Source organism: Excalfactoria chinensis, chromosome 8 (genome assembly GCF_039878825.1).
Source record: "Excalfactoria chinensis isolate bCotChi1 chromosome 8, bCotChi1.hap2, whole genome shotgun sequence".
NCBI classification, from domain to species: Eukaryota; Metazoa; Chordata; class Aves; order Galliformes; family Phasianidae; genus Excalfactoria; species Excalfactoria chinensis.
Genome location: NC_092832.1, coordinates 25654634 through 25670663, shown reverse-complemented (window position 1 = coordinate 25670663; position 16030 = coordinate 25654634). Strand labels below are relative to the sequence as shown.

Genomic DNA, 16030 nt, shown 5'->3' with positions numbered 1-16030 from the left:
GCCTCTCCCACTCCTGTTAGGCTGAAGTCAGCAGGATGACTTAGAAAGAAGTGTACACAACAGAAAGAGCTGCTGGCTGCACCAAACAAACACAAGCTGATGTGCTAAAGTAATACTAACTTAAATACAGGAAGGCATCCAAGGAAGATGAGTGAACTTTGTTGTGTTGTCAGGCAAAGCACTGGATAACTATTGATCCACAGTAAGGGAATAAAGCAAAGTATTTCAGAAGCTCAGGGTTGCAGCCAGCATTAATCAAAACTTCTGTTGTGGGAAATGTTAGCAAAGAAACAGGAACTCGCAGAGGAAAGGAAAAAAAAAACAAAACAGAGCCACACCTAAAGGAGAAGAGATAACAGGAAAATAAGTGTAAGTGACACAATGATTTCCCACACTGGGCTTTCATTGCCTGCCATCTGAAGTCACGTAGACCTGCAGCAAGGAGCATGGTGGCCAGCCTCCATGCAAAGCAGTGCAGGGCTGGCAGAGCTACAGCAAGCCCCACACAGCAAGAGCTCATCTGCCCAGCAGGTACCTGGGACAAAAGTGCCTCCAGAGAACGATCAAAAGAAAAAGCACTTGCTCTCTACTGCTATCCTCAAATTATAAGATGAAAGATAGGCATTGACTATGGCAGTTCTGAAAGTGGCACTGTGCAGTGGACTCCCGCGCATGTCACTATCTTTTAATTTATCAAACTTTTCAGTCAACTTAAGGTTTCATCCACCTTTCATATTTGCTCTCAACAGAGCTAAAGTCACAGGGATTGCATTCATTAGTCTCTTAATAGCTTAGACTTTCAGACTTCCAGCTCCAGAAAAAACACACTGAGTGCTGACTACGGGGAAAAGCCATAGAGATAAGGGAAAAAAAAAAACCCAAACTCATAAGGAAATGGAAGAAAGCCACTGTGTGATGAGATAAAAGGAGGGATAAAGATGCGTGGGAATAAAGAAAAAAATACCAACGCGCCAAGGGAAAAATTACAACCTGCATAACTTCCAGCCAATGGTCTTAATGCACATACTGAGTTTGATCAGCTTTCAGATTCAAACAGTCCACTCAGCCAAGCAGCCACTTCCATCAGGTAGGTGCGCTGACCTCAACACTGTTAGCCCATGGCAGTGCAGTGAGTGTTTTCAGACAGTAGAGCTCTCTGCATGAAGACCCTGTATCCTGAAGAGCAAACACATGAATTATGGAAAGTCTGCTACAGAATAAGCTTCAGAAGAAGCATATTGAGACAGAAGATTGTGTTTCTTTCTGCAATTAGGATCTGCGAACTGTGACATGGACCAAAGAAAGCTTGCAACAGCATGGACGGTGGAGAAGACAGAATGGTGGACAGAAAGACTGCTGAGAATTTCAAGGTCACTATGAAAAGCAAGGAGAGCAGGCAGAAAAGCTCCGGGTCTGACAGCACTATTTGGATTTGGGGGAACGAGACATCTTTCAGAAGGGTGAGGTATTAAGAAAACAGAATTCCTCATTACTTCCCCAAGTTTTCAGAAATCTTCACACTTATCCATCAACACACACCTCAAATCTCATCAGTTCAGAGCAACAGGTTCAGAACTGCCTGGGTTGAGCTTTTATGTGCTCCTCCACCTCCCCACACTCACTGAAAGACCAGCACAGCTTTCAGATAAGCAGCAGTCGATTACAGAGCTTCCTCTGGTCTTGTCTGAATTTTCTTACCATTGCTGAGACTTGCAAAGTGTTTATCATAGAAGAGTCTTAACTACAGTTTTGGCCCTTTAAATTCTCGCCTTCTCTTGCTGGCAGAAGACAGCTGTGGAATAATAATGAATTTCCTTGGTTTGGGGTTTTTTTTGTTTTGATTAAAAGCTATTCTTTCTAGCAGGAAATGAAAAAGAACAACCAGATTGGTAGAACGTGGGAGAACAGGGAAAACTTTTATAATGGTCCATAATATACCGCTTAGCTTTTATTTCAAGGATGTGCAACAAAGCAAAGAAAACCAGGAGTTCTAAGTAACGTTTTTCAACAGACTCAGGTACCATCCCCAGCCCTGGCTGCTGCAGCTCACAAAAGGCAGGGTCTGTGTCCTATGGGCAGCTGTCCTGCACAATCTGTGCATGAGATTCCTTCCTGCCTTCTCCCTCCAAGTCAGGTTGCTGATTCCCTCAAGCCCGAGTTCAGGGTATACCCGAGCCTCAATGTGTCTCCCTGCACCCACATTCTTCAGCTTGATTTTTTCCTGTCCATCTGTCTGTACCTCATGCTGGGATACGTAGTCTCTTTGATTTCTTACTGAAGTGGTTTTTGGTCTCCCAACGCCTTTAGTACTGTCGTACTGATGTTTGGAAACCACCGATCACGAACACCCTAGAAACTTCACCAGGAATGTGCTCAGATGCATTCAGCAGCTCTTCAGTCCTGAAAAGTAGTATTTAAGCTGAACTCCAAGAGAATTTTTCAAAAAGCTACATTGAATTCAATTCATGACACACTATTAAGAATTATTTCACAAATGAAGCAGCTTAATATGATTTAAAGGATGCAGAACTTTCCCATAGGGGGAGAGAAGCAAATCCTCCGTGAGATGAGTACCAACACAGTTGGTACCGAGGCTTACGGAACTTTGATGTTAATGAATGTGGATGGGTTGTAGAGATGGGAGAAAAGCAGCCTTTATCAGTTTTCCCAGTACCAAGCTGATAGCCATTGTAAAACTGCTTTTTAATACAGCTGTGCAGCTTTTGCTAGTAAGCCACAGGTTTCCATCACATGATCAGGTGAAAATGTGCTTAACAAGGACATGAATATGCTCCTTTGTTCATAACAAACTTATCACAAGACAGACAAAGCTCCAATTATCACAAGAGGGTGAATGTTTAGCCAGCGACTCGTCAAAGCATTCCAGCCATCTCACTGTCGGACAGTCCAAAAGAGAAAAGAAGAATAATCTGGTTGGATACCACCTTCTACGAATAAGTCGGACTGCTTTTTTTGTAATTCTACATCTGGAGTCTGTTTGTTTGGGGCATAAAGAAATGAGAAAAGATATTTGGGGACGCTTAAATTGCTTCACTTCCTGTTGTGAATGACTGCGAGTGATTCTGTTGTAAAAAAGAAAACGATTGTTTCTCATGGTCCCTGGGAAAAGGGCAAAACATAACCTGCTGAATGTGCAGCAAGAAAGACTTTAGTTCAACACTAAGAAAATACTGGTAATGATAATGAAGATAAGCTCAGGAATAAGAAGATTGCGGAGTCCCTATGGCTAGATCAAAGTGAAAGCCCGCTAAGCACTGACCCAGGAGGGTGAAGGCAGGCACACTTCATGCTGTTCCAGGTCCGGGTAGCACAAGGCTCATACAGTGTGGATATGCCTGTCACTTCTTGCATGGAAGGGCAGTCGTTTGAACCCACATTGGTACAGTTAACCCTGAAGGATCCTGCACCCCACACATCAGTGGGGTGGCAGTGCCTGGTGCTGGGCCTTGGCTTTTAAGAACAGCTTGCAGCGAAGCAGCATCTCATATGAGCAAAATGTCAGCCCTCTCTTCTCCAGCCCTGATCCTCTCTGGTGTCACACACTTTAAAAACAGCTGCTTTAAAATACTCTGACTTCAAAGTACAGTAAATTAAGCTCCACATAGTCCATTCAGCTTTTTGTTTAATTTGATAAAAGCTCATCAGACCATTCAAGTTCCCTTCTGGTCAATACTGACTCAAGAAATCTGCAATTCAGCTACCTGTGGTTTTTCCAATATTTCTGTAAAACATTACTGACAGAATCTATTTGCCTGCATGCGCTGGGTCTTTGCTGAACACTGTTTCAGGGCGACTCAAAGCACCCTTTATACTACTGCAATCACTTCTACCTTTAAAAGCGTGTGAATGTTTCTTCCTCTCACTCTACCTCCTGCAATGGCAGTCAGTTTTATGTGGAATTTCTCCTGTATTTCACCTGCTGACACATCATGCCCTCTTCCGTTCTCCACTTCTTTGTAAGAAAAAGGGTTGGGTCTCAGTAACGATGGCTTAGATCTAGACTTGTTGGCTAGAAGGTTTAGCTCCAGGCTAGGCAAGGTACTTACAAGCCAGATGCTTTTACATCTATCGGTGCAGCCCTTCGCATCAGTTGATCCCAAAGCACTTTACAAACAGTGCACCGGGTCCCCCACTCACCATCAAGACCTACTTGCCGCTAACTGTGCCAGCAACACTACATAAAAGTTAGTTAAGAGGTGAAAAAGACAGCAATTTCTCCAAGTGAAGTTACAGGGAAATTAAGGGAGGTAGAGTATATTACTTTGTGGAGGAATTGGCCAGAGGACTGAACAGCACACCTTTTTAATGGCCAGGAATGGGGCAGGCTCCTTGTTTGAGGTAGGATGACCAACGAGAAGGTCATGAGGCTGCTGCTGAGGCCCCCGGGGGCTGATGATGCTGTATCAGCCAGGGAAGCACTTGGAGCCCACCGGCAGGAATGTGCAGCTCCCTCTGCAGGCCTGTCACCTATATGTTAGTAAGAAAAGTCAACACCTAGCTTTGACAGGATCCCAACACAGCAGCCAAAATAGAAAAATACAAAGATTTCATTCTAATAATTCTTTGATGTTTGCTATTCTAAATAAGCCATAACACTCCAGGGGGAAAACAAAACAAAACAGTGAAACTGATCATTTCAAGAAATACACCACAAGATCAGCCCTCCTCATCCACCTCCTTTCTCATCCAGTGTTAACCTTGCCAGCAAGAAACCAGTCTCAAAGATTTTAAGATCTCCTGCTATATAATGAGAAATAAGGACGTTCAGCAGAAGAGAAAAGAAGATCTTTTTATCCAGTCATCATGTGAAGCTGAATAGTAACCTATACAAATACAGCCTTCACAATAAGAAGACAAAATCTAATTCATTTATTTAACAGTAACCCAAAGTTTTAGGAGCAACTGAGCAGCCTTTCAAAGAGGACCTTAATTAATTAATGAGCAGGTTCTGTCTTGAGCACTTAAATCCCTCAAGACAGAGGAAAGAAAACACAGGACAAGGTAGTGATACTATTGATTATGCATAATTGGTATAATTAATTTGTAATTAGTTCATTAAAATATATAGGCATTGGAATTATGCTTGTACATTTCTGGGAATATCCCATAAGTCACTTGGGATATGCTTATCATTTATTTGATAGATGAGACATTATTAGAAAGACAGCCCATTAAAAATTCATACACCAGAGTAATAATTTCTCCATCTCAGCATTCAGTTTTCTAAGTACTCGGATGCCTATTGTACTTCACTAAGAGTTTTTATTAATACTGTCTTCCCAGAGCATGACATGGGAAATGCAGCACTTTAGACAACTGAAGCACGATATCCAAGTTTTGAGGAAGCAAAATGACTAAAAGTAGAAATGATGCACCGTGAGAACATTCAGCACCACGTCTCACTTTATAATCAGAATCAAGATGGAAAGGTAAAAAGCCTTGTGCTTCTTACTGAGTACTAAACACCCGTGGAAAGCAGTAGGAAGATGCTTCCACGGCACCATGAGCAGCCTGGTCCCTAATTAGCATTCTTTCACTTCTGCAGCACATCTGGCACTGCTCACTGTCATAACAGACCCCAGTGCAAACACATACATCCTGTATGAGCAGGATTTCAGGGGTTCTTAAACCCTGCAGATAACAGTCACCATTTTCCCATGAGAAGCAACTGAAGCGGGTCAGTATACACTGGTACTTCAATAGGATTTCTAAGATGTTATTGTATCTTGACATAGGTGGAAAGAAAGAAAGAATAACAGTACATCATGGTTTATCTTGTTGTGCTGCTTTAAATATTCCTACCAATCTTTCTGCAGCCCTACTGCTATTTCTGAAGTTCCATTTCAACCAACAGCTACAAAAATATTTTGATCTTAAAAAAAAAATTCAGGACACAGTTACATCACCTCCAAGCTGGGTACATGAAAAGTACACTTCCTAAAACTTCCATAACAGAGAGTCAATCTGAGTGTAATTCTCAGCGCTGAGAGGGCCTTCTGTTCAGATTCACCTCTCACCCAGAGGGTGGTGATGCACTGGAACAGGTTGCCCAAGGAGGCTGTGGATGCCCCATCCCTGCAGGCATTCAAGGCCAGGCGGGATGTGGCTCTGGGCAGCCTGGGCTGGTGGATGGTGACCCTGCACACAGCAGGGGGTTGGAACTGGATGAGTATTGTGGGCCTTTGCAACCCAGGCCATTCTATGATCCTATGATTCTCCCAGGAAGCCTTGTCATTGCACCCTGCCTCCACTAATGCTAACAGCAGCTTTCCAAGTTTGGTGCATTCCTGACATGACTCACTGAGGTACACAAAGCCACGTGAATGTCCATCTTGGCTTTGCTTGTTTTGAGTAATCTGTTGTTTGTTTTTAGATGAATAGTGGACATAAATGCAAGCAGTGTATTTCACAGAACCACAGAATCACTCAGGTTGGAAAAGACCTTACGATCATTGGGTCCAACCATGACCTAACCATACTATCCTAACTAACAACCCTCCACTAAATCACGTCCCCAAGCACCACATCAAAATGGCTTTTAAACACATCCAGGGATGGTGACTCAACAACCTCCCTGGGGAGACTATTCCAGCGCTTAACAACCCTTTCTGTAAATAAGTGTTTCCTAACATCCAATCTAAACTTACCTTGGCTCAACTTGAGGCCGTTTTCCCTCTTCCTGCCACCCGTCACCAGTGAGAAGAGACCAGCCCCACTCGCTGTAAGCATCCTTCAGGTATTGGAAGAGAGCAATAATGTCTCCCCTCAGACTCCTCTTCCCCAGACTAAACAGCCTCAGTTTCCTCAGCCTTTCCTCATAGGGCTGATTCTCCAAGCCCTTCACAAGCTTTGTTGCCCCTCTCTGGACTGGCTCCACCACCTCCATGTCCTTTTTGTACTGAGGTGCCCAAAACTCAACCCAGTACTCAAAGTGAGGCTTCACCAATGCCGAGTACAGGGGCAGGATGACTTCCCTAGTCCTGCTCATCACACCATTCCTGATACAAGCCAGGATGCCATTGACCTTCTTGGCCACCTGGGCACACTGCTGGCTCATATTCAGCCATCAGCACACCAAGGTCCCTTTCCATCAGGCAGTTTTCCAGCCACTCCTCCCCAAGCTTGTAGGGTTGCCTGGGGTTGTTGTGACCAAAATGCAGGACACTTGGCCCTACTGAAACTCACACAGTTTACCTTGGCCCATCGATCAAGTCTATCCAAGTCAAATTTGTCACAAGGCATGAATCCCTTCTTGCAAAGCAAAGTATGAGTCTCAAAAATGACGCTGTTTAAAAAGGGTAATTGTAAAAAGAAATACTGAAAACAGAGTTGGATCTTCAGATCCTTTAAACTACAGTTAAAAGCTCCACTGTAATTTCGTGCTACTCAGCAACCTTTCTTTGGCATTTCTGAACAGTCTCCCAGTAACCACATAAATTTTTGCCCTCTCCAATCTAGCATGGACAATTATTTGTTTTCTCTGCCCTGCGCTCAAGAATACGATGGATGTATTTACATAAGTGCACACAGTCACAGACATCTCCATATAAAAATTAATCTGCAGATGATGAAAAGAGTAAAAGATCTAAGAGGCAAATCCCAAACAAAAGAGCATACTTTATACATAAATATCTTGAAATTATAAAGATCTGAGATTAAGTGGTTTACCACTCATTTAGAATTGATTAGAATGCATTTAAATTTAGCTGAAAGTATCACAACATTGCTCATGTATTTGCATCTGTGAATAAGTAAATAAAAAGCCTGTTATTAAAGCCTTCATTAATTCTGATTATACGAGAACTTAAAAGCAAATCTGTGTATTACTGCTCTGTAAAGACTCCAAGCAACTCTACAGTAAAGCTGGCACTGTAACACAACATGTGTCAGTGGAAATGACTAACAGGATCTATTTTCAGTAATCTTAAATCACACTGGTAAAATATAGAATTAATGGTTTTGCATAACATTTCAGATTTATTTTTTTTTAAATTCATTCCCAATGCATGTTGTATTGTATCAAAAATATAATTGAATTTTATAGCACTTGACATTTATTTGCAACAGTTGAATACATTTTATTAGACTACAACATTCAGGCAGCATTCAGATGTGATGTGTGTATTATTACGAGGAGTGATCCAACTATTTTATTCCCTTCTAAGTATGACGGCTAGATGTTAAAAATATGTTACTTTGACTAGTAAGATTAAGAACATTTCATTCTGATTTTAGATTTTTAGTTTCTATAAAGCAGTATGTTGGAAAGAAAGATAATGAACTTTAGTAGAATTTTCCCACAGTTGAAGACTTCTCTGTTAATTTCTAAAGAGTTCCATTGTTACATATATAACCTACTCCAAAATGTCTCTTGGAGAAATCAGTTTTAAGCTACAAATGGCTCCAGAAAGTCAATGTATATCCAGCATACCAGTTTAAAAGTTTGAGCAGGGACACATAATTGAAAAACAAAACAAAATAGAAACATTAATTAGGTTCTTCAGGCTCTAATCTTACACTAATCACTTAAAGCATATTTGAATTTACATAAACATGAGTTTGGTACACCAGTTCACCTGTCAGCCCTGACATTCCCTTTTGACTGTGAAGGACAGTTGTGGCAAAGCTCCACCTTTGTCAACTTTCCTCTAAAATCTGATAGTTTTGCTTTTGAGGCCTGATTCAAAGCATGAAATGGTGAATCTTTATAGAACTTTCGTGTGACCACAAACTGCAGGCTCGTACTACATTTTATGAACAAAACGCTTTAAGGCAATAAGGAGGAAAAAGAAAAAGGCTCATTAAATGTGGTACATAGAAAACGACGTTGCAATACCTAAGAAAGTTTTTTTGCACTCTCATAGTTGAGAAGTCATTCTAAGTTAAAATAAAACAAAAACAATCTTCCCCCAGCATTTTGCTGTTAAACTTGGAGTTATGAGGTAGAGTTTGATTAAAGACTTCGCACTTTATCACGTCCAATAGTCAGGCTGGTTTAGGACAAGCTCTACGCTATACTTTATTTTTAGCTTTAAATTACTTTTCCCTACACAGTTTCTTGGCCCAAGTGCCAAGTTGACTACCCAGTAATCTACGTCACGAAACATTTGAAGGCAACATATTAAGAAAAAAAAAAAAAGAAAGAAAGAAAGAAAACTGAAGAATTTTTAATATTTAGTTGCACAGAAAAGTGTACCTGGTAGTCCAAAATGCTGAATCCTAAACCATTTTTGTCTTTCTCCAGTTCAATAATTTTCACATCAGGAGACCATAACGCTAATTCCCCTTCTTCTTCTTCTTCAGGATTAATGTTTTCCTCAGGTTTCACCTAAAAAAAATGATAACTCTAGTTCAAATTCTATGCTTTGCAGTTATTTACAAGCACCACTAACTCAACATTTGATTATCATTAATGGATTATCATTAATGGCTCATACATGCCCTAGAATATGGATTTTTATTAAAGTAGAACTTGATTGAACACTATGTGAAGTCCCGCTTCAGACATTGGTACCTTCTCCAGCTTCTCGCCTTGGATACTATCCTGCAACTATACTGTGTTCGGAGCAGTGGGGCCCAGCCTGGCATATAAACATCCCTGTATTAGTCAAATCAGTTGTAGCAATATTACTGACCTTTCACATGTTGATGAACTTCAGCTGTCCAATTAGATGCATAAAGAAAAAATAAATATCTTAGCATAAAAGATTTAACCAACCATAGACACATACTGGAAAGACCTAGTGACAGATATGAGCTGACACTTGTGTCATTGAATATGCAGACAAAAAACAGTTCTTAAATTATAACTATGCAAGTCATATCTACTTTGAAAGAACAGTTTCTGGCTTCTATACCTCAGCACAAAACCTATGAAGGAAGCACAGTTACTCAATTTCATTGTGTAAGGACAACTTCCAAATACATGTATCGTTATCTAAGTACATATTCCAAAAAGGCATCCTTGTTGGTTTTTTTTTTCCCTAACTTATATAAGTTTTAATCTAGCTCCGATTTTACCAGTTAAATCTTTACCAACTATCAAAACAATTGCAACTTCACACCATTCTGACTTTATTTCTCTGTACAAATATGCTTACTGCACAGAGCACATCCACGAGGCAAAAGGAAGGATTTCTTCTTCCACACACTCTTGTCTTATTTTCTCAAAAGAAAGTAGAAATATTCTGAGACAACTCCTTTTCATTAGAGACCTCTTTTCATGCAATATCATCTTATGACAGAGATGTGCAAACAGCAGTAGAAAGAATTCAGTAGGATGCAACATCAAAAACACACCAGAACAATTCTGTGTGCAATGGAAAGGTCCTTTTACGCAAAAGGCTGGATACTGTGCTCCCCTACTCTTCCATAAAATGCCCATATTTCATTTTTAACTCTCCTCCCAGAAATCCTACCTTACAGGAAATTAGATCACAAAAGATGAGAAATCAAGGTGTAAATACTTGTTATAAATAGGAACAACCATTACATGTGTCAAGCTTCAGTTCAAGACTTTAAAGCTTCTGCAGTGGAAAGAAACATTAAGTTTAATATTTTTCCAGATCTATTAAAAAAACCTTCTCAGAACATGGAAGTAATCAGCTAATGGTGGCAAGGATGTGATTTAGTATAATTCAAAGCTCTCACTCACCTATTAGGTGTAAGAATGATGAATAGGATGTACATAGTCAGCATGCTAGCTCAGTGATTTACCTACCTTGTATTTATAGTACAATGAAGTTTCTCCCTTTCAACCTGCATAAACTGCAATAAAAGTAATACTGCCGCAAACATGAACTCTCTCTCACTGAAAAACCAGCAGTCCCTTACAAGCCCAAAACAAGTCACAAAGGCAAATTCAGAGGACAACTAAAAAATAAACTGAGTTTAAATACCTACAAATACATTTTAGGAATGTTAAGACTGAAAAGTCTGGACCAAACAACAACAAAAGAAAACAAACATGCCTTCTAGAAAGCTAAATTACTTTCTCAGAAACATATGCACTCTTTTTTTTTTTCTCTGAATAAAAAGGGTGATCTTCATTCTACCCAACCAAACAACAGGAGAGGTCTACCTTTTGTTCTGGAGATGGAACTTTCACAGTGGGTTCATCCACAAGAGACTCACTGCCATCATCAAAAAGTCGCCGACAGCAAACCATTGTAAATGGAGGTGGCACTTCTTTTAGAAAAGTGATTGCCTCTCGGCGTGATTTTCCATACAGCTGAACTCCATTTACCTACAGAGAAAACACATATCCACACAGAGTTATTTAAAAGGATATCAACCGCGTTACTTCCATTAATTTTTGTGTACTTGCCTTTACTCAGTTGCATGTGAAGATTTACTTTTACCTACAGATCCCAGCAAAGCTTGCATTGTTTTGTTAACAACTACTCCTTAAGTTTATACACATGCATTACTATGAATGTTCAACTTGATCTTGTGACTTCTGCTACGTGATCTCTCTGCTCTCTTCAGCTTCTTACAATCCATTTTCTGGTCACTACTTTTCCCAGTACAAACCTTTCTAGAAAGTACTTCATTCTCACTTTGTTAGGAATTGCCTATTTTTATTTTTATTTTTTTTTATTATTTTTTATTATTAGCCTTATCTATTTCAATTTTTTTAAAAATTTCAGCTTTCAAAAATATTTAAGCAAACACAGATTTTGAGCTCCAATCAAAAACCTGAAGTCAAAATTACAACATCTTTCAGCTGTTTAAATTGTAACAAATTGGTTGAAACTGATATAGGCCATACACAAAAAAAATGCAAGAATATTTATATAGTAGAAAACACCCCAATTACAGTAGGCAGTTAATCAGAAAACCCTGACAAAGGCTTAAGGTTACAATCCCACATGCTTTTGCGCTCCTCAGTGACAATAGAAGACTATAAGGCCACTGTTAAATAATATTTTAATCCACAGACTCCTAAAAAAGTAATAACATTGCTTTAAAAATGGGACACTACAGTTACATTTCCTCAGGAAAATAAAAAACCAGGGATGGATCCTCTTTTATATACTTGTATAATACACAGTACTGTGAGGCTACACCTAACATGCCCCACATTAAATATGAGCTACACAAACTGTCAGTGGATGTTGTAGTCAATGTGAAGACTTGCATTGACAACTACTGCAGCCCCAAAAGAGAAGAGGTTTAACTGCCTTTATCTCAGAGCTCTCTTTGAGGTCAAATCTTCCCTCGTAATCAAATGCCCAGCATGGCTGGATTTCAACTATTCTTCTTCCAGATCTACTCCACGGCACAGAACAAACAAAAACGGGAATAAATGAAGTTTTGGGTGTTTTGGTTCTTTTTGAAAACTTCCATATTGCATCACTGAAGTAGGTGAGCCCCCTGATCCTAGAAAATAATGCATGTAGATCTGTACCCATGTGCTTGAGGCCAAGCCTACCCATGTACTTCACAATCTCCCTGCTCTTTAGATGGACAGCTGTTGTAAGATCACACAGCAAACTCATGTAGCACAGCATTAACAATCAGATTTTATTTCTTCTATCTTTTCTTTGCACACTTTCCAGTAGTTTAAACTGCTGAGAATCAGAGCTCCTCTCCTTCTAAAGAACACCTAAAAAGAAAATTCAGGATGCTAAAACTTGCCTGCAACACTGTAAGATGAACTGCCATGCTTTTTTCTGTAAGAACTGCATCAACTGCTGAGCTATCAGGCTATTCCATTAGTTAATTATTTAAGCAGAAGTATCTATGCGTAAGGATTTTTTAATGCATTGAGACTGGCAGTGTGGTGGAAAGTTACCAGCATTTCTCAGCATACCATGATTGATGGAGAAGAGCTACTGCTCACTCCCAAGCAGACTTGGGGACTCCCATTTCTGCTTTTGCAGCTGCCAGAAATCGGCCTCTAGACACGCAAGGTGCCAAGCACCCCGTCAGTTACCACAACCCTCCAGTTAGTTGTGCTATCAAATAGGAGTCAGAGCAATTTCTCTCACAAAACTAGAAGGACACGAGGAAGCAATTTACTTCTAAAAAAGAGCACAATGAAATCAGCTAAAATTAGAGAAAAAAAAAAGAAAAAAAAGAAAATACCATGTTTTCTATCATAATTCAAACACATCATTAAAAATAATCAGCAGTCAACCTCACTATATATTAAAGAAAATTCCTGTACTGATTGCATTTTAATCCCACTTGTATCAGGCCCAGGTAGAGCTGCTTGTTTGGGAAATGGGGCTGTCACATTTTCCATTGCAAACCCCTACTTATAGGGATTTATAACTTGGCTGCAAAAACATACTCCGGGTTAAACCTGGCATATATAACTTTAGCCCTGGAGCACATTTTGATTCGGTTATTTTTTTGCCAGCTACAGAAAAAGAAAATATATGCTCACTAGGTCTGGACATATCAGTGTACTTAACTGCAAATACACAGCAATAAGTAAAATTGATAAAAAAATAAATATACAATTAAAGTTTCCTAAATTACTCTGCAGCACTCTGCAGTTGCTTTTACCATACAACTTTCTGTTTAGTGGCCAAGAAATTTAAATGACACTTTCAGCATTCCATTAATCTCTTCCTTCAGGAACCAAGATATCCTCCATTAAGCGATAACTGAAAGAGATGGTTTAGGTCCTAGTGATATCAGTATGAATTTTTGATCAACATCAAAGGGTGAACAACAAGTAAAGGCAATACAGCAGTGCAGCTAACAAATTAATCTTTCAGAAGGCTTAACTCTGTTCCCATTGATGCCAGTTAAATGCTCTTTGCATCCACTAAAAATATTCAAAATATTTCATAAACAGTGTTCAATGGGAAATTAATGACTGTTTGCAGGCTGAGATGTTGATAGGTACAAACACAAAGCAGATATTATTTTAATATGATTAAATGCATACTTTTCCTGAGCTGCTCTGGTCTGATTCTGATAACTCCAAATCTACCCCAGTACCTCTCTGTGCATATTTAAACAAACGGATGTACTACCTCTAAGACACTGACGCCTCTCAAGACTCAACAAGCAAGTTTAAATGCTTAACAGGAATTTCTGAGAAAGGTTTAAAGAATGCGCTCCTTTTCTGTTTGTTTGTTTTACCTCTAGAAGTTCATCCTCCAATTGCAGCAGACCAAGCGTTGCAGCAGGACCATCTGAAGCAATTGATGATATGTAATGATGGCCATCAAACGTGTCAAGCTCAACTCCTAATCTCAAAGTATGGATGGGTAATAGCTGCCAAAAGATAAGACAACATGTATCTGCACCTACCATAATGCGAACATATTAAAGACTTCACAGCTCAAATTAACCATGGTGAAGTTGTCTTAACTCACGTGGTCTATGTTACAGCACAAGTGTCCAGTGTTATACAAACCATTTGCACAAGTAAAAACAACCCATGAATCATTTGTAATGTACTCTTACATAACGTTACCACTTGAAAAAAATGCAAGGGAGAAAAGTACCACTCAATAAGTCTATCCCACCCAAACAGTGAGTTTTAAAAAAGCTGACAGAAATTCCATCACGACCATTTAATGCTAAGCCAACAACAACCCATCACAGGATCAGCTGTCTTGACCCTTCAGGATCCACACTACTTTCAGAGTAGGAAAAACCATCCACGGTGTCCTCTGCAAATATCTAACCTTATTTCTGCAAGGTAAACGCATTGATTTTGTGTTAGCCGCTTCTCACGGGATCCCTTTTATTCTATATTTTTTTCCCCTCCAGAAAGCCTCTGATTGTTATCGTGTTTGTGCAATCCAGACAAGACAGCAGGAATCACAGCAACCCACAGAGAGGAGGCGAAGATGATCAGCAGCATCTGCTCCTTCAGTTTGGCAACTTTCCGGCTTTTTTTTTTTTTACTTAAGGTGAAACACTGACTCTCCTCCCACTTTCCCAGTTTATTCTGGATGTTTAAATCAAAAAGGAGTAATCTGTTGATCTTCATCATTTCTTTGCATCCATGCCTTATTCCAACTTCATGGTCTTTCTTCACTGAGACATCCTCCCAAGCACACAAATGCATCACTTCCAAACATTAGTTTTGCCTGTATTAGCATACATCCCTTTCAAGTCTATCAAAAGTTTCAGAGGAAAGAAATTCTAACATTCTAACTAGAAGGGCGCTCCATGCCAAGGCTGGATCATTACACTGCACCCCTGCACAGGATTATGACGCTGTTTAACAGTTTCAGGCCCCTACTTCATTCCATAGCAAATTTCAGCAACTATTCTACATCTGAATCAAGTACCCAATAATTTGAGGCTTCCCCAAAATTTCAGCTTGGTTATTTTGTTCTTTTTTTTTTTTTTTAAAGGAACATATGCCCATTGTACTAAAATTGCTTTGGACCAGTCCAGAAAGCAGGCAGGCCATAGGCAGCCTCTGTTTGAAAAGAGCCTGGAAACTGAAATCACCCAAAATTTATGAAATAAACGAAAGTGGAATTTTGAGTCACAAACGTCAACAGGTGCCATGAAGGAAAAAAATCATGCAAGTCTTACCTTTGAGTACTTCTGGAGTTCTGAGTCATCTGTAATGGGCATATCCACATTCACAACCTAAAAAATTATACAGCGTGACTACTTTCAATACCAGAACGATATTATATTGATGCAGAATAATTTTAAATGTGTGTTGGAAAAATCTCTGATGCCCAGCATTTACATTTTGCAATGTTGTGATTATGCTCTATTAACAGATTCAAATATTATCCTATTCCTGAAGCCTGAGCGACAATTTTAGTCAAGTCCAGTAATCCTCTATAAGCACAAAATGCCATTACGTCTGACGCAAATACCCACACCAACTTGCCAATCAGAACTGGAAAGTACAATGGCCTAAATTATTACTTCAGGCTAGAGTAGAGCCACCCAACATCTAGACTAAATCACTATCTTTTGCAGCATGTTTCTAACACGGCTTGAAATACATGAGCTTAATTACAAATTTGAATACAAAATGAATCATATGCAAAAAGTAGAAGAAATCCCTTCA

General features: G+C 39.6%; 1 protein-coding gene across 6 annotated transcripts in view; it reads right to left on the bottom strand.

Annotated features, from left to right (window-relative positions):
* Positions 1-16030, bottom strand: part of PATJ (PATJ crumbs cell polarity complex component) — a 136608-nt gene that overhangs the window by 92921 nt on the left and 27657 nt on the right. For all 6 annotated transcript variants that reach the window (XM_072343695.1, XM_072343698.1, XM_072343696.1 and 3 more), the window contains exons 14-17: positions 15538-15594; positions 14122-14256; positions 11102-11266; positions 9218-9349 (exon numbers count right to left, since the gene is read on the bottom strand). In XM_072343695.1, the coding sequence (XP_072199796.1) occupies positions 9218-9349; positions 11102-11266; positions 14122-14256; positions 15538-15594 (489 nt within the window). The remainder of the gene's footprint in view (positions 1-9217; positions 9350-11101; positions 11267-14121; positions 14257-15537; positions 15595-16030) is intronic.